This window comes from Typopeltis vanoorti, chromosome 2 (genome assembly GCF_054136105.1).
Source record: "Typopeltis vanoorti isolate ZY-2024b chromosome 2, IOZ_Tvanoo_1.0, whole genome shotgun sequence".
NCBI lineage: Eukaryota > Metazoa > Arthropoda > Arachnida > Uropygi > Thelyphonidae > Typopeltis > Typopeltis vanoorti.
Genome location: NC_143550.1, coordinates 38,761,087 through 38,780,141, shown reverse-complemented (window position 1 = coordinate 38,780,141; position 19,055 = coordinate 38,761,087). Strand labels below are relative to the sequence as shown.

General features: G+C 37.1%; 1 protein-coding gene across 2 annotated transcripts in view; it reads left to right on the top strand.

Annotated features, from left to right (window-relative positions):
• The first annotated feature begins 317 nt into the window (after positions 1–317).
• Positions 318–19,055, top strand: part of LOC150108932 (uncharacterized) — a 64,442-nt gene continuing 45,704 nt past the window's right edge. Inside the window, exons 1-2 of one of the 2 annotated variants that reach the window (XM_090404392.1) lie at positions 318–421; positions 10,217–10,366. In XM_090404392.1, the coding sequence (XP_090260518.1) occupies positions 10,265–10,366 (102 nt within the window). In that variant the 5' untranslated portion in view covers positions 318–421; positions 10,217–10,264. Of the gene's footprint in view, positions 422–1,817; positions 1,935–10,216; positions 10,367–19,055 lie in introns of those variants that run through there. The other variant, XM_090404402.1, reaches the window with a different exon arrangement.

The following is a 19,055-nucleotide window of genomic DNA, read 5'->3' as shown; positions in this document are numbered from 1 at the left end:
AGGGTGTTAGAGCTGGGTTCTTTACTTTTAGAGTGGTGAATGAGTGGAATGGGCTGCCAGAGTCTGTGGTGGATGCTGTGACAGTGAATGAGTTTAAGGCGAGGTATGATAGATACTGTATGAATATCGAATAGTTGTGATGAATATGATTTGGGGCCTCCCTCGATGAGTCTAATGACTCCCTGGAGTTTCCCGTAATAATAATAAACGGCATAATGTGAACAATGTTCAACGCGTAAATGCTCATGTAAATGTTTGATTAATGATAACAATACTAATTCCAGCAGAGGGCATTATTTTCTTTCGCTTGTATTTTTTTAGGTTTTTACATTCATTTTTGTTGTAATTTGAACAAGTGATTTTGACAATTTTTATTCTAAGGCTTCAGTACAGCTCTTCACTGCGTGTTCAAAAGCCTGGGGTTAGTGTTTTCAATTGAAACTTTGCTTTAATTAGTCCATGCTGTTATGTGTTACATGTAACAAAATATCAGTGAAAAATTAGCAATAAAGTATTAATACTGGATACAGTATTGCACTTTTGGGATAGCTGTTATACTGTACTTATTTCAGTATGTAAGTAGTACTCAAAAAAAAAGAAGAAGCCAGTTTTGAACTAGCTAGGTTTCTTTATTTAGTATTTGTTTGTTTACAAATACTAAGTTGTGAACGAACGTTATGTATTGTTTTTAAACAGCAACTTCTCGATGAAATAAAAATACGATACGCTTTCATTCACAACTTGCTGGTCATTAACATTTCTAACAGTGTCGCTTCTTCTTAGATTAGGTTGGTCGATTGGTAGAGCTTGTGCTACTAATGGCTCGCAAAAAGTAAAGCAAGTTTGAGCTGGAAGTACTAGTTGGAAGGGGTTCAGTCGTTCGATGCTGTTGGCCCACTCTCCCTTGATGAGTCTTTGGACTCCCTGGAGGTGTCACATAATAATAATAATTAGTAAAAAAACTGGATTTTTATTTGGTCGTGGGCAACTACAAAGAATCAAACCTAGTTTTGCCACTAAAACCTTGTGACTTCTACTGGGTAAAAATAAATGCAACAAAGGGCAACATAAACTATGACATTACTAAAACAAAATATATAGGAACCATTACAATTTAAGCTAGGTAAAAGATCCAAAGGGCAGCCCAGAATTAGATGGATAGACAAAATAAAAGAGGACCTGAAATCCAAATCACAACTAGAGACATCAAACTGGACAGAATTGTTCGGACTCTCCAGGGACAGACAGAAGTGGAAAGAGTTAATTCGGTCTCATCATCATCCACATAGATGATGGAAGAAGCTGACCCAAACCATGTGGAACATAGTATGAGTTAGTTATCATTCAGCATTGTGTATGCAATAGTTGGATGAAACATTGAAGTCTGATGTAAGGAAGGTTGATAAGCGATTTCATCATCTGGTGTTAACAGACGTAATTATACGGCTATACCAACAATCTATTGACATTCAGTGCATTTACCTATTATGATTATTACGTGATTTTTATTACTCACTTGTGGGAGAGATTTTGTATGCCACTAATAGGATTTTTGTCTGTTAATTGTGTGGCTGTATGCAAGATGAAAAACTCCAGTTTTGGTAGGGAAAAAAAAAATCTTAACACGTGATTGACTAATTTACATCCATTTTGAAAAGTGCATAAGAGATTCGTTTCATTATTATGATGAATCAAACTCAGAACCTGCTTCATTTTTCAGGTTTCCTTTGTACGTCACATTTTTTCTTAATGTGATAGTGTTGAGTGATGGAAATTCACTTTTATTCTAATATCATAATGCTTCAAATCCCCCCCCCCCCCAATATACCCAGTTTCCAATAGCACCAGTATTTGCATTTTTTTTGTGTGGTTACCATCTGCATATGAATGTACCTATAGTACATTCATACCTTGGTATGATATAGGTAGGATAGGTAAGGATTTTCATTTTATTTTTTTCTGTTTTATATATTTTATTTATTTTTTTTTTTACAAAGTCTAGAAATTCATCTATAGAGACCAAACATGCAACTTTTGAAGCCTTTTCAGGCCTCAAGTAAACAGGAGCCTGTGTAGCTCAGTGGATGTGGCGTTTGCACACCACCGCGCTAGGCCACACGAAGCAAGTCTTGGTTTTGAGTCTAGTCGGCGACTAGAGGAAATTTTTCTAAGCCTTTTTTCGACCGGTTCCCGAGTTAGTCGATCTCTGGCACGGGCAAGCAGGTTTTTCCTCCCAGAAACTCGGGTTTTTCGTCCTGTAAACTCAAGAAAATCGACCGTAGAACCCACATTATTTCAGACATTAAATATATTGTGTTAGGGTTAGAGACCACGAGATGGCGGCACATTTGAGCCGTCTCTCTTCACTGCATACCGCTTAATTAGTGATAGCCTTGGGCCATCTGTCTCTGATTGGGTACCAGTGGAGATTGAATTGCCCACTCAGTCTCCAAAAGTTAGATAGGGCTAAATGGCCTCGCCTACTCCCGTATATACGGGAATAAAAAGGCGTTAGCTGATTTTTTTTTTTTTTCTGAAGTAAACAGGGCAGTAGTCTCACCAGAAGATGAAATTCATCTTCCACCTAAAGACAATCGGTCTGTTAGTTGACAGTGCATGTGGCAATTGCTCAGCTAACCAGCTATCTCTTACATGATACAGTCAAGTTTGTAGGTATTGTATTATCTAATCAGCTACTGATTTGCTGACCAGATTCGCTGAGTAGTTAGTATATCTGTTTTCTCTAACCAATAGGCTGCAATTCAAATCCCATTATTATTATTTCAGGCAATTCCAAGGAGTCGACAGACTCATCGAGGGAGGCCCTAACATCATGTTAAGAACAACTATTCGACATTCACACAGTATCTACCATACCTTGAACTCCTTCACAGTCTTAGCAACCACAACAGACTCTGGCAGCTTATTCCACTCATTCACCACTCTAAAAGTAAAAAAATCCAGCTCTAACACCCTTACCAACCATGCACTTTCCCAGCTTCCATGGATGGCCCGTAGTCCTCCCACCACCAGGCCTATTCTCAAAAATATCTTCTGAATTAATCTTATAGAAACCCTTCAGTAATTTGAATGTCTCAATCACATCACCCCTTTTCTGCAACCAAGTGATTTGATGAGCTGATTTAGCCACTTTTGCGATGTGCCCCCTAAACTTCAACTTCCTATCCACCAACACTCCCAAATCCCTGGCCTCATCAATCTCCTGGAGTACGGTTCCACCAATGTGATATACTGCTGCTAATCTTTTCACCCCAAAATTCATAACCTTATACTTTGCCACATTAAATCGACATCCATTTTCCTTGGCCCAGTCCTCCAAACTATCCAAATCATCTTGCAAAATTTTGAAATCCTGTGCACTCACTATTGCTCTACCCAACTTAGCATCATCAGCAAACAAGTGAACACTTCCTATATCGTTAATGAACAAATTGAAAAGTAGTGGTCCAAGAACAGAACCCTGCGGCACCACTAGTCACAAGCCGTCTTTTGGACTCCACTCCTGAATAAACCACTGTCTGGTATCTCTCCATCAACCACCCTCCTATTATTCTCACCAACCCTATATCCATCCCCATCTGCTCCAGTTTACTGATTAGAGTTCCATGTGGTATCTTGTCAAAGGCCTTGGCAAGGTCCAGTAGAATTCACTGTAAACCCATTACCCTTATCCAGTTTAGCCGTCACTGTGTTATAAAACGTGAGCAAGTTATTGGGGCATGATCTACCCTTCACAAAACCATGTTGCCCCCCATACAGTATCCCATTTTCATCTATCCAATCCTGTATTTTTCTCTTGACTAATTTCTCCAAGACCATGACAATGATTCCTGATATGCTAATCGGTCGATAATTTACAACAGCAGTCTTGGAACCTCCTTTATGCAGTGGAACTATTTTCCCCTCTTTCCATCCCCTTGGGACTAACCCAGAAGCGAGACTCAAATTAAACAAAATGATCAAGGGCACTGACAATTCTTTAGCCGCTTCACCTACGACACGAGCTGGTATACCATCCAATCCCACAGATGTATTGACATTGAGGTTTAGTAATAGACTACTCACCTCCACTTCCTTCACCATAATTCCCGTATAATCTATTGGTTCATTCATTCCTGCAATATATCATACCTGGATGATATATTCTTGCAAAGTGCTCGCTCAGTAATTCAACTATATCAACTGATTCGGTTACCTCCCTACCATCGGCATTCTTTAAAATCATTCTGCCATATACATTTTTTCTTTTACTTGCAACATATCGAAAAAACTGTTTGGGATTCTCTTTAGCCTGCATGGCTGTTCTTTCATAATCCGTTTTTGCTTTTCTTACCACACTCGCTACCCTTCTTGCCTGCATCTTATACCGTTCATGTGCCTGCCGGTCACCTTTCTCCTTAAATTCCCTCCATAGTTGTTTCTTTTTTTGCAGCTCAAGCTTAATGGTGTTATTCATCCATTTAACCCCTACGTGATTTATTATTCAGACTCTAGGTATACAGTCAGCCATTGCCTCATGCAAATACTTCCTAACCGCCTCCCATGCACTATCAACATCTAGCCCATGCAGTTTTACATGCCATGGCACTGAACCAATCAAACAGCTAAGCTTGTCATACTTACCAGCCTGATAATTCCACATGTACCCTGTCTTAATTGTAAATTCCACACCTTTAGCCACCTCCCAAGTCAAGACCCTATGATCACTCTCACCAATTGTTGGCAATGTGGTCATATTCATTACAGCCAAATTCTCAGATGCAGTTACTAGGTCAAGCACTCTCTAATCCCTAGTATTTTCCATGACATGCTGTTGCAGATAGTTATCCCTTAATAATCGCATAAAATCCAATGCCTTCCTCCCATGTGTCCTCTCCTCCTTCCAATCAATGTTACCATAGTTGAAATCATCCAAAATAATTACCCTCCTTCCACTCATTTCTTCTATTTGCTTATGCATACTATCTCCACCATCTATTCCATCACCTGGTCTATAGCAGCACCCAACTGTATATTTTGTTTTGCTAGTTTCAATCTCACACCAAATAGCCTCAAATGTGCTCTTTTCTCTATCCTGCAATTCCACTTCTATTCTCCTTGGCTCATCAGCTATCATCAATAACACTCCTCCCCCCCCCATTTTATTCTCCCTGTCACTCCTGAACACACTATACCCCTCACATTCAATCCCACTAGCTATATCAGTCAGCCATATTTCACTAATGCCAATAACCTGTGGCCTGGAAGTGCCAACCAAGGCCAAAAATTCTTCCTTCTTGTTCCTAATACTTCTGGCATTAGTATACATGAATTGCAGAAGCCCATTTGTCCCATCCCTATTTTGATGCCTTATACTAACTATCCTATTCTGATTCGTAGTCTTTCATACTCGCTTGGGCATATTATACACATTCATACACTCAAATGTCTCCCTAAAGTCTGCATATCTACTCCCCCCCCCCCAATAACTCTAGTTTTCCTGATTCTGCTCATCCACTTCCACTAAATTCGACAACACCTTTTCAAGTCACCGTACACCAAATCCATTCAAATGTAATCCATCCATCTTATATAAATCCTTTCGCCCATCGAACTCACTCCACACATCCACAAATTCCACACCATTCGTCCTGCATAATTCACACATAAAGCCATTTGTAATTATGGCCCTCCTTCTATGCTCTTCACTGTCATACCGCGGCAACAGACTCATCATCCTAACCTTCTCACTCTTCTCTTTTGCTACCTCAAACAATTCCTTCACATCCTCACTCATAGCCATTTTGTCTCCTTTCAAATCATTTGTACCTGCTACCACTATCAATTCTTTCACCCGCTGCTTTTGCATTCTAATTGACTCGCTTACATCTTTAACGTTCACACCAGGTTGGTACGATTTTGTTAAACTCTCAACTAACACACCTCTTACTTAGGAATCTCCATACAACACTCGCTCTTTCATTTTGTTTACACTCACTATCATACTCTTATTTTTTCTACCATACTTTTGCCATTTATCAGTCGGTACGCTCGGTAAACATTTTTTCCAACACTCCAGCTGCTGATTTGCCCTGTGTATTGCTCCGCGTAACCGAGTGATCTCACTCATTGCATCAGTCTCATCATTTTGATTCTCTGATAATTCATTCATTCATTTTGTGTGTTTACCTTAATTCTCACTTTCAGCGCCATTCTCACAGCTATCTGGTACTACCTCGCAAATATCACTATTCATACCTCGCATATCACTATTTACTAGCTTCTCACTTTCAACAATGATATCACTCTCACGACCTGAAACACTCTTTAAATCCTCACATTCTTTACACTTTCTGCACACATTCACTCCACTATCATTGTTTAACCAGACTCCAACCGCTCTCCTCAATGCATACATTTCGCAAATGGTACACTGAATCAAATCCTTTAAATTAAAATTTTTAGACAAAGAGAGACCTGGACGCCATTTTTGTTGTATTCCTCTTTATGGGGGCCATGTGCACAGATAATCGTATCTATCAATTTACTATTTAAAATACTCAGAAAACACTCAAAAATCGCACAGACAAAAAGAGTACCAGATAAGAAAAGTACAAACAATTATAAGCAAAACAAAACATTAAGTACACTAAATAAAATGAAATAAAACTAAATACAGTAATGAAAACTTAGCTTTGTCTTGTCTTCCAGTGTTACAGATATTTGTGATTGCCTTTAGACAGTAAATGAATTTCATCACCTTGTGTGAAATGGCTGCTCTGCTTATTGGAGAGCTGAAGTGGCTTGAAAAAGTTCCATGTTGAATCTCTAGAGCAGAGTTTCTGGACTGTGTAAAAATAAATGAAAAAATTTGCATATTAAAATGGGAAAATATCCTCCTTTAGTATATCTATTATTAGTATATCTATGGCCACTATTATTCCTCCACTCCCCTCCAAAATCATTAAAACAAGAGTTACTGCTAACCAACACCCTTTTATAGTCCATCTTGAAACTCACCAAATCAACTTCACTGGCTCATCCTTCATCCCATCTACTTTTGTCCTTTGGAATAGTCTCACCCCACTCTGCCTTCCTCAATCATACAAACCACAGCTGTACAAGCAAAATGTGAACAGTGTCCTCCTTTCTTCTATTCTTGCCCACACATGGCACTAATGTGCTATAGGTCTTGTGGCCTTTCATGTGTGGGTCAGATATAAAAAAATCTGCTCTCCAACCAACAGGCTGCAGTTTGAATTCTGGTATAGGCATAGATGTTTGTGATTGCCTTTAGACGGGAAACAAATTTCATGGTCTCGTGTGAGACCACTGCCCTACTTATTGGAGAGCTGAAGGAACTTGATAAAGTTCCATGTTGAGTCTAGAGCAGAATTTCTGGACTGTATAAAAATAAATGAGAAAAATGCAAAAAATATATATATAAAAGTAATAAAAATGGGGAAAAATGTCCTTAGCCCACCAACTGTATGAACGTGCTGTAGGTTTATAGAGGTCTTTCATGGGTGGGAGCCACATTAAAAAAAAGTTATTGCATTATGAGGAGAGGGGGGGGATCTGTAAAGTTCTGATAAACACCTAGAACAAAAATGATATTAAAGCAACTGATATAACCACAAGAAAGAACTTACTAGTAGCCAAGTTAGGAAGGTAACATATTCTTATATCCTCGTATTTTCTTTCTTTCTCTAACTTGCCACCATAACTAGCACTGAATGAAATTAGCCTTTCTCATTATGTCATATTATACCATCACTGCCATTTGGGTTTATTTTCATTTTCTGAATTTTGTGATCAACTGACCCTAAACACAAACTTTTTTTATTTCTTTATTTCTTTATTTATTATTATTTGGTAACCTTCGTGGAGTCAACAGACTTCATCGTGGGAGGCCCACTCAACTAGCAACGTGTATCGTAATGAGCTTTGAAGTTATTTACGCTACCTACACTCACAATTCACTCAGGCAATGCATTCCACACTAACAACTCACCATGTAAAAAAAAAAATCTACTCCTCACTCCCTTCTTCACCACATCTCTATACACCTTCCAGGAATGGCCTCACATTCTTCCCATCCCAACATCCATTCTTTTTATATTTTCTTCTGTATTAATCTGATAGAATCCCTTAACTAACTTGAAGGTCTCTATCATGTATCCTCTTTTCTTTCTACCCACCAACCTCTGTGATCCACATTCTCTCAAACGCCCTTCATAACCAACACTCCAGAGTCCTGATATCACTTTGGTTATTCATCTTTGGAACCTCTCTAGTTGTTGGAAGTTTTTACACTTGGTTATACTATAAATTAAAGATACCAAGAAATTATATACTTGGTTTAATCCTTTATCCAAGTGTAAGTAAACGAAGTTTGCGCCTGAAATATTTTCAGGACTGCGGCAACTTGTATATATATATCGACTTCACATCACTTGCCTTAGTATTCCATAATGCAAAGCACATAACCTTATGGGTATATATAATACTATGCATTATGGGAAGGGTCATTGCACAGACCAGTTTCGACCTTTATTGAGGTCTCGTCAGTGGTAGCCAGACCCAGAGGTGATACAAAGTTTGAAGTAATGTCGAAGTCATTATTTCTTATATGAGTAGCCAAAAGGTGTCGCACCTTATTATTAAAATATTAAAATACTCTGGGTTAGAGATAGTTGTTGGAAGTGTTTCCACTTAGTTATACTATAAATTAAAGATACCAAGAAATTATATACTTGGTTTAATTCTTTAACCACGTGTAAGCAACTGGACTGGGGCAACTCGTATATAGAAGCTGATAACTTCACATTACTTGCCTTAGTATCCCATAATGCAAAGCACATATCCTTAAGGGTATGTATAATGCTAACTGGTCTGGGCAGTGACCCTTCCCATAATACATAGCATTATACATACCCATAAGGATATATGCTTTGCATTATGGGATAGTAAGGCAAGTTCTAGTTGACGTCTGTGCTAGGCAGAGATCAGTCGGTCCCGCAGTCACCTCATCAGGCACCACAGTGCTATAAAAATATGATATAGGGAGACCAATAAACTGTTAGTGTATTACAGATGAATTATTACTATTATTACTATTACTATTATTACGGGCAACTCCAGGGAGTCATTGGACTCATCGAGGGAGGCCCCAAATCATATTCATCACAACTATTTGACATTCATACAGTATCTATCATACCTTGCCTTAAACTCATTCACTGTCACAGCATCCACCACAGACTCAGGGAGCGCATTCCACTCATTCACTACTCTAAAAGTAAAGAACCCAGCTCTAACACCTTTACTAACCACACTTTTGCCCAGTTTCCATGGATGTCCCCTAGTCCTCCCACAACCAGCCCTGTTCTCAAAAATATCTTCTGAATTAATTTTATAGAAACCCTTCAGTAATTTGAATGTCTCAATCATATCTCCCCTCCTCCGCCTATCAACCAATTTTTGCAACCCACAAATCCTCAACCTGTTCTCATACGGTTCATTCCACAGACCTGCTATCATCTTGGTCACTCGCCTCGATCCTCTCCACCTCCTCCCCATCAAGAAGAAACCTAGGTGACCAAATCTGAGCACAGTAGTCTAGATGGGGTCTTATCAAGGCTCGATACAGAGGAAGATTATAGAAACCTTAACAGTTGTGGAGATTAATTTATAACTGTTTAAGTAATATCTGAAATTTTTTAAAATTTCAATAGGATCACTTTTGATAAGTTCTTTGTAATGTTTCACTTTTCTCTTGCTAAATTAGGTAATTTAATTTTTTGTTGTTCTGCTTTTATGACACTAATATTTTTTTTTAATGCTGCACTACAATATCTTATATTTTTAAAAAAAGTAGTTAATTACATGTCAACATGCTTCTTTGCTGTAATTTAAGAAACAAGAGAGAAATATAAGATCTGACAATGTTGGAGTCTTGACCGGTAACAGATTGATTTGGAGGAAAATTGTAGATAGGAACTTCGTAAAGATGTAAATTTATCATGTAGTACTATCATATCCTATACACCCCTTGAGGGTACATGTCAGGAATTTAATGATGTTGATTAATACTATCAAAAACAAAAGCATGCAAGAGATGCTTATTTATTATTATTATTTTTTAATGTTTATCTGTACATTCAGTTTGTCATCTTCTGGTTAAACTGTCTTTTTCTCTCACTCTCTCTTTCAGTGTAACTTGACTATCTGCCAGTAAACAATTGCAGAAGGATTACTTGAAATGTCAGAACTTGAAATTTGTTCTTTTGCCTATGAAGGAAAATATGACATGTTGAAGCAAAAAGTTGAAGCTGACAGAAATCTGATTACTAAAACTGATCAAGTATGTTAAGCATTAAAATGCATTTATTAATGCATATCATTGTAATTTTAATATGCTATTATTGTAATATTATTGATATTATTGTAATTTTTATATAAGTTTTTATAAACTTAATCTTATAAATTTTATAACGTTTATAAACTTTATCTTATATATATATACTATTTTAATAAAGGACTGCAGGTGTCATTCTATAAACATAACTATTTAACATGTTATAGAAATAAAAGCTTTAGAACACAAGATACTGTAAGATTCTTAAATTAATACAAATCAAGAAATAAAGTGTCATACCTGTTAAAATTAATGAAAAGAGCAGACCTACCCTTGAAATATCTAGAATGTAAGACATTGTAATTACATAATCTGTGGTATAAAAAATGTAGATGAACATAGATTGCAACTTGTATAATATCATAAAGTAAAAATTGGATAAAATGCTGAGGTAAATAATCTGGAAATTGAAAAGTAAAACAATTCAGTAGATGATATTTAAAACGGATCTATATAAGAAATGAAACACTAAAAAAATATTATGGGATAAAATGACAAAGATCATGTAAATTACTTTTGTTTTTACTTTTCTGTTTCTAGTTATAATCCCTTTATTCTGTACACCTCTTGAGGATGTGTGTTATGTTTCATCGAATCGTTTCCGACTCCTGGTGACTCCACGAACATACACTCTCCATTCCGATCTGTCCCTGACCATGTCTTTCAGAACCTCCAAGCACACTCCAGTTGCTTCTTTAACTCCATCCACCCATCTAATTCTTGGTCTTCCTCTTCTCCTGTTTCCATCAACTTTAGCAAGCACATCATCTTCTCCAGACTGTCATTTGCTCGCATAATATGTCCGAAGTATGACAATTTTTGCTTGATGATCATAGCTTCGAGGGAACAATCTGGCTTTATTCTGTCTATCACTGATTTATTGGTTTGCTTTGCAGTCCATGGTATTCTTAGTAAGCATTTCCAAACCCATAATTCAAATGCATCTATCTTCCTTCTTTCACAGGGTCCAACTTTCACATCCATACAGTACCACAGGGAATCAATTCAGGATCCTAGGAGCACAAAATTGTTAACTTGTTCCATTTTCTCCCCGTCTACTTCAAAATCATTAAGTTTACATGTTGCCATAACTTTTTTCTTTTTGAGGTTAAGTTTAAAACCATATTTAGCACTTTTAACTTTCATAATAAGTTCCTCCAAATCTTCTTTGCATTCTGCTAGCAAGGTGGTGTCATCTGCAAATTATTAATATTTAAATTATTAATATTTTTTCCACCTATTTTAATTCCAACTGAAGATTCCTCCAGCCCTGCCATTCTTAAAATGTATTCGCTGTACAAGTTAAACAGGTATGGAGATAAAATGCATCCTTGTCACACCCCTTTACCTATTGTAAAATACTCAGTTTCTCCAAGATCCGTTCGGACAGTAGCTTCTTGTTCATAATAAAGATTCCTCAGAAGGATAATGTGGAATGTGTTAAGAACAATGGGTGTCCCACAGTTCTTAACACATTCCACAGTTTCACATGATCTACAGGGTCAAAAGCCTTGCTATAGTCAAGGAAACAAAGGTAGACATTCTTGTGATATTCCTGTGCTCTTTCTATTATCCATCTCACATTGGCGATTTGATCTCTTGTTCCTCTGCCTTTTCGAAATCCTGCCTGTTCATCTGGCATTTCTCTCTTCATGAATGGTTCCAGTCTTTCTGAATGATCTTAAGTAAGACTTTACTTGCATGAGAAATCAGTGCTATAGTTCTGTAATTTTTGCACTCTCTTGTATCGCCTTTCTTCAATAAAGGTATATAAACTGATTTTTTCCATTCCCTAGGCCATGTAGTTGTGATCCAAATTCGTTGACATAGAGCTGTTAAAATTTTAACTGCCTCTTCTCTCACGGCTTTGAGCAGCTCAATGGGTATTCCATCTCCTCCTGGTGTTTTCTTACTAGATTGCTGTTGCAGTGCCCACCTCACTTCACTCTCCAGTGGTACTGGCTCCTGTGTATAATCCTGCTCTTCAAATTTTTAAGTAATTTTGGAGTCCTTTCTGTAAAGGGCTTCCATCTTTCTTTGATGTCTACAGCTTCTGTAAGATGTCCTTTGTGTTTACTTTTCAATATTGTCACCTTGGCACTAACCCTCCCTGTTAGTTCTCTGATCTTTTTGAAAACATCTCTTGTTTTCCTTTCTTGTTTTGGTCTTCTATTTGTTGGCATTCCTTGTTAAAGTATTTTCCCTTGTCTCTTCTGACTTGTCATTGAAACTCTGCATTCAAATGCCATACTTCCTGCAAATTTCCTGTGGCCTTCATTTTCCTCCTTTCCTGGGCAGTTTTGATGGCATCTTCTGACAGCCATTTGGACGACTTCTTACAAACTGTTGGAATATTCTTCTTTGCTTCTGTTTTAATTATATTTTTAATCTCTTCCCATAGTTCATCTGGTTCTCTTTCACACAAATTGAGTGTATTGAATCTGTTCTGTATGCTAATATTGTATTCAGCTAGTATGTTTCCAAGATCATATCTGATCGACATTTGTGTTGTTTTCAGTTTCCGTAGTTTCACACGTATCATAGCCACTAATAACTCATGGTCTGTTCCACAGTCTGCACATGGAAAAGTCTTGACAGACTGAATTGCACTTCTCCATCTTCTTTGTCCAAGTAAATAGTCAATTTGATTTTTATATTGTCTGTGTGTACAATCTTCTTTTGTGCTGTTTAAAGCAGGTGTTAGCAACAAACAAAGAATTCTCTGCACAAAACTCAACTAGTCTCTTCCCTGCAGTGTTACGAATACCTAAACCAAAACGACCTGTTATTCCTTGTACCTCGGTCTCTCCCACTTTTGCATTCCAATCTCCTATAAGTAGCCATAAATTTTGCTTTGGTGCTGCATCTATCACTTCTTATAACTTCCCATAAAATTCTTCAATGTCTTCTTCTGACACCTCTGTAGTAGGTGCATAAACCTGAATGATGGTCATATTCATTGGATGTCCACTCACTCTGAGAGAAATGATTCTGTCACTCACTGGATTATAACCCAATACATACCTAGCCATCTTTTTCCTGAGTAAGAAAGATACTCCATTTCTACGACTTGTCTCATGTCTTGAGTAATATACCATATAGTCCCCTGACTGAAAATGGCCCATTCCTGTCCATCTAAGTTCACTTATTCCCAATATATCCAGCTTCTTGCACTCCATTTCCATCTTTATTATTTCCAGCTTACCTTGGTTCATACTTCTAACATTCCAAGTTCCAATCCTGTGGTTTCTTGTGAAACAGGGAGCCTCCCTTTTCCAACCAGCAACATCCATGACCAAGCTTCCTTCCAGGTTTGACCTGGACACATCATAAAAACTAGTTCTACTTGTGGAGGTCCTCTGTTCTTCCCCAGTTGCATGTTGGATGCCTTCAGGCCCAGGGATCTTACCATCCATCCATATCGTACTTTCTCATTTTTGGCATGTTCTTGGCAAGGTACAGAGGTGGTTTGCCATTGCCTTCCTCTGGAATATTTTTCGACTTTCCAGTCTAGTTCCACACTGTTCTGTGAAAACTGGGGCACCTCTGGAAGGATGTGACTCTTTGCCACGCAGTGCAGTCTTGGTAAAGAAGAGGCTAAGTCTCTGTAATAGAGATGTATTGTGCATATCTTTACCCTGGAATAATTCCCTGTAAAGAAAATTATCCCTTACCCCTTACTCTTGAGGATACATGTCAGGAATTTGATGATGATGATTCTTTACCTTAAAGTTCGTCATCATCAAATTCCTGTTATATACCCTCAGGGGTACGTTAGCATCTTATGTAGTACTACATGAAAAGTTACATCATAAAATACATAAATAAAATAATATAAAATAAATAAAAATAAATTTATTTTATTTTATTTATTTATTTTTAATCCCTTAGCTGGTGCCTGGATGGATTTGGCCATCCCTTGACCAGTACACTGCTGTGGGTGCCACTGGACTCTTTATCCAATGGTTTCTTGCTAGTTTTACATCCCCTTGGCAGGTCTCCTGCCAAGGGGATGTAAAATATCTGTAAAAGGGCATCTGTGGCCCTACCATCAACTGCATTTGATGGTAGGGTCACAGATGCCCTTTTCCACAAAGAGTTGGAAGGACAATCACAAACGGCCATATCTTAGACGGGATTCAAATTCATCCTCTTAGCTGGAGAGTAGATATGTTGACCACTTGGCCAACATGCTGGCTCCCTCCAGATTAGCCTGTTTTCTGTCAACATTCCAATATTATCAGATTTTATATTTCTGTCTTCTAAGGCACTTTTTACTGTATCAGTCCACCTACATCTTGGTCTTCCTCTTGGTGTTTTTCTATCATCCTGGCCAAGAGCACTTGTTTAGTTAATCTTTCCTCTCCCATTCTGTTTAAGTGGCCATACTACCTGAGATTAGCCCTGCTAACACATTCCTGAATGTTAAGTTCTTTCTTAATATCCTTGTTTTTTAATATGTTACTGCCATTGATGTCATCTGTTCAATCCTCTAATCTTTCTCAGGACTCGCATATCTGTGGTCTCCAGTCTTTGATCAAGAGTTTTATTTCTAACCCAGCTCTCAGATCCATAAGTTAAAATTGGTTTGAACACTGTCTCTTGTATACGTTATCTAGTTTAATGTTTTGACTAATCTCTCTCTCTCTTATTCCATATAAATTTATTCATTTGACTTCCTACCATACCAGCTTTGCTAATTCTGCTATTTCCAAATTTAATTTGCAGTCTTTACTAAAAATGTTTTACTTGTCCTATAGGTCTCCACTCAGAATGCAGTTGATGTTTTCAATGTTTTTGCCTACTTTCATTTCTTTGTCATTTTTTTTAATGCTGACTTTCATACCAAATTTATTACAGCAGTTATTCAATTTGGTCAGAGAATCCTGCAGACTTTTCTTGGATTTATTTAGGAGTAGTGTTTTTTTCTCATTATTACTTTATTGATATTATTTAAGTTTGGTCTATGTTCAAGTAATATTTTTATGCCAGGGATACAGAAAAAGCAATTACACTATCTTATATTCTAGCTATTTTGAAGATAGATCTCTTTCTTTCATGAACCTTAACAGGCACAGCATATCTGATTTCTGAATTTATATTAATCTAAGAATCTAACAGCATGTTATGCTCTGATCATATCACTGTAAGGTAATAGCCAGTGAAATAACTGTATAAGGGTGCTCTTTCATACAACAAGCTTGCTGTAATTCTATTTGCAGTTTAATAGGAGCTACATGAAATTGAAATTTCAAAACACTCAAAATTTCTCTATAAAGTTTAACTGCGATACTGACACAATGTAAAATGTAAGTAATGAACATAAAAATGAAACAACAATATTTAAAATAAAGAGCCAATAGGCTCTTTATTTTAAATAAAGGGAGCCTGTGTAGCTCAGTGGATGTGGCGTTTGCAACACCACCGCGCTTGGCCGCACGAAGGAAGTCTTGGTTTCGAGTCTAGTCGGCGACTAGAGGAAATTTTTCTAAGCCTTTTTTCGACCGGTTCCCGAGTTAGTCGATCTCTGGCACGGGCAAGCAGGTTTTTCCTCCCTGAAACTCGGGTTTTTCATCCTGTAAACTCAAGAAAATCGACCGTAGAACCCACATTATTTCAGACATTAAATATATTGTGTTAGCGTTAGGGACCACGCGATGGCGGCACATTTGAGCCGTCTCTCTTCACTGCGTACCGCTTAATTAGTGATAGCCTTGGGCCATCTGTCTCTGATTGGGTACCAGTGGAGATTGAACTGCCCACTCAGTCTCCAAAAGTTAGATAGGGCTAAATGGCCTCGCCTACTCCCGTATATACGGGAATAAAAAGGCGTTAGCTGATTTTTTTTTATTTTTTTTTTAGGCTCTTTATTTTATAAGCATATATATATAGCATATTAGCATATATATAGCATATAGACTCTTTATATTGAACAACAGTATAATTCATCTAGTGCTATTTAGGTACCATTTGTAACCAGAATCAGGTGGATAGGCTGTGGCATAGTGTCAATTGGGATATGAAATGGTTTGCTATGAATGTTGGCTTAATCCTCAACTAGAAAGTCCATTAGTTCTTTTAAGTTTTATTAAGTTGAAACATTCAAGACATTTTAAATCTCAAAAGTAATGCATCTTGTTTTGAGTTAAGGGAGAAAAAAAAAGGTATTTTAGTTTTATTCCATTGAAAGACCCATTGTGGGAGGTCAAACACTAACAGACCACAATAACCATCATACTTTGTATTGAAGAACTCTAACATTCACTGTTAGAGTTCTGGCTACCCACTCTAGAAATGCATTCCATTCATTCAGCACCTGCCATTAAAAAAAAAAAAAAAAAAACTTTTCACTCCCTTATTCACATGACCTTTGTACAGTTTTTAGGGATGACCTTTTATTCTCTTATCAGTTTTTATCCTATTCAATAATTCTCCTGTACTATCTGTTACGCTCCTCTCATTACTTATACATCTCAATCATATCACCTCTACTCTTCCTATCTCTCAAACTCTGCAGACTTTATGCCTCATTCCCTTAATCTATTCTCATACTCAACATTCCAGTGTCTTGTGACAGTTTCAGTTATTCTGCACTCTCTTAAGTGTCTCCTTATTGCTGATATAGACAGGTGATCTAATACACAGAAAGTAAGATAAGACCTAATTAGTGTCTTATACATCAGAAATATCACTTCATTAACTCTATTTGTGAGGGCTCTTTGTATTAGAACTTCATTTCCTTGTCCACCAAGCTAAGTAGAACCCTTGCCTCTTCCTCCACCTCCTGAAGCTAAGTTCCTCCAGAATAATAAACTCCTCATTCCATCTTCTCTGGTCAAAGTGCATGACTTTACACTTGTCAGCATTGAAGAGACCTCCATTCTTCAGCCCAAACATATCAGTCTTCCTTATATATTTCTTATATCAGCCTTTTTCACCCTGGGTAATTTCCAAAAAAAAAAAAAAAATGAGAGAGATTAAAGGATTAGCAATTCTTTTTCTTGGAAATAAACTCCAAAAACTAAAAGTTTTTCCTTGACATAAAAAAAAATAGAAGGCTTATCTTTGAAAATTCTCAGAATAAATTTCCCTTATTAATTAGGTGAGTTAGCCGATCTCATATGGTGGTAGCAGGGTTTTTTCTTCTGGAAACTTGGGTTTTTAATCCCACGTACTGACAAATCGGCCTTCAGAACACATGCAACTTACAGACAAAAAATGTTGTTGATGATGATGGGCGATAGATGGCATTGATGGTAGTAGTGTCGTAGTTGGAGAATTAAATAGTAGTGGAGAGGATGAGATGGATTTAGCGAAATAGAGTAGTGTGCTCTCCCACGATGAGTCCTTGAATTTCTTGGAGGTGTCACATAATAACAATAATAACTTTAAAAAGATTGTTAGGACATTGTGCTGAACTTAGAGCTACAGCAGAACTTCTGTTTTGGTTTTTGCTGTGCAGTATTTGGAGAGGGGGGGTGAGGATTTGTGTTAGTACAGTGTTTAAATGGTTAATGTCTCATTAATGTAAGTTGAAAAACACTTAACTACATTCACAACACATTTAGTAATTTAAATATACCATCCAAATACACACTTGCTTAACGATTTGACTATTAGATTCCTGTTTTCCTTTTTCAGGTACTTTACCTCAATGTTTTTTTTTTTTTTTTTAAAAACTACTTGATTAACTAGGTATAAAAGTATTTATTTACAATTTTTATACATGCAACAATAACTATAATAATCTATATACAGTGATATTTCTTCAGAAGTTTCAAACAGTATGGTAGATTTTGAAGCATGGTGAAGAATACAACCTTACTTAGCAATCGAGGCACCACATATGTATTTCTTTGTGAACCTTTTTTCCTAAAACTGATCTTGTGCAACAAACCACATTTCTTCTTGGTTCTGTTTGTTTTGCAGTAGCAGTATATATTCTGGAAAGTGTCTTCCTGTCAGTCGGATTGGGTTCCCTCCTTTAGTTGGTCTTCCACCTTTCATGTTAGCCCTCAGAGTGTAGTAGGATTTAATGATCTTGTCTATGAGATCCAGCCTAAAAGCTATCTGATCAAGCTTACTACCTAACCTTGTGTGCAGTACAAAAGCATTGTACACAGATATGTTAAAGGTGTCTGAATATTTTTACATAGTATCTCTGTTTGTTCTGGGCAGCAGGATAATATAAAGGTATTTAGTAGAAATACAATTTTATTAATACAGACCAGTATTTTACAATAAACATTTATTAAAACCTACCAGTTTCGCCAGCAAACTGTCTGGCTTTTTCAAGGCATTACGGAGATATGAAAGTTAGTAAATGCAAATTAAAAGGAACATAAAAAACGTTGTAAACCAAACTAGTATCTATGGGTACACGTTTCGCGTGACAGAGATGGCTTATTGTTCTTATTCATTATCACGCATGCGTGTTTGTTGTAGACTTGTAATGTGATTACTGGCTAGCTGTAGTTCAGATTGATTGAGAGAGAGGATCAAGTTTTTCCACGAACTGTTTAGAATTACACCCTGATTTCTGTTGAGGTTTCTGCCGGTTATTAGTACTATTGTGGCTTCCTTAAATACACGATGCCTGTAGTCGTCATCGAGATATGGCATGGAGCTGTTTTGT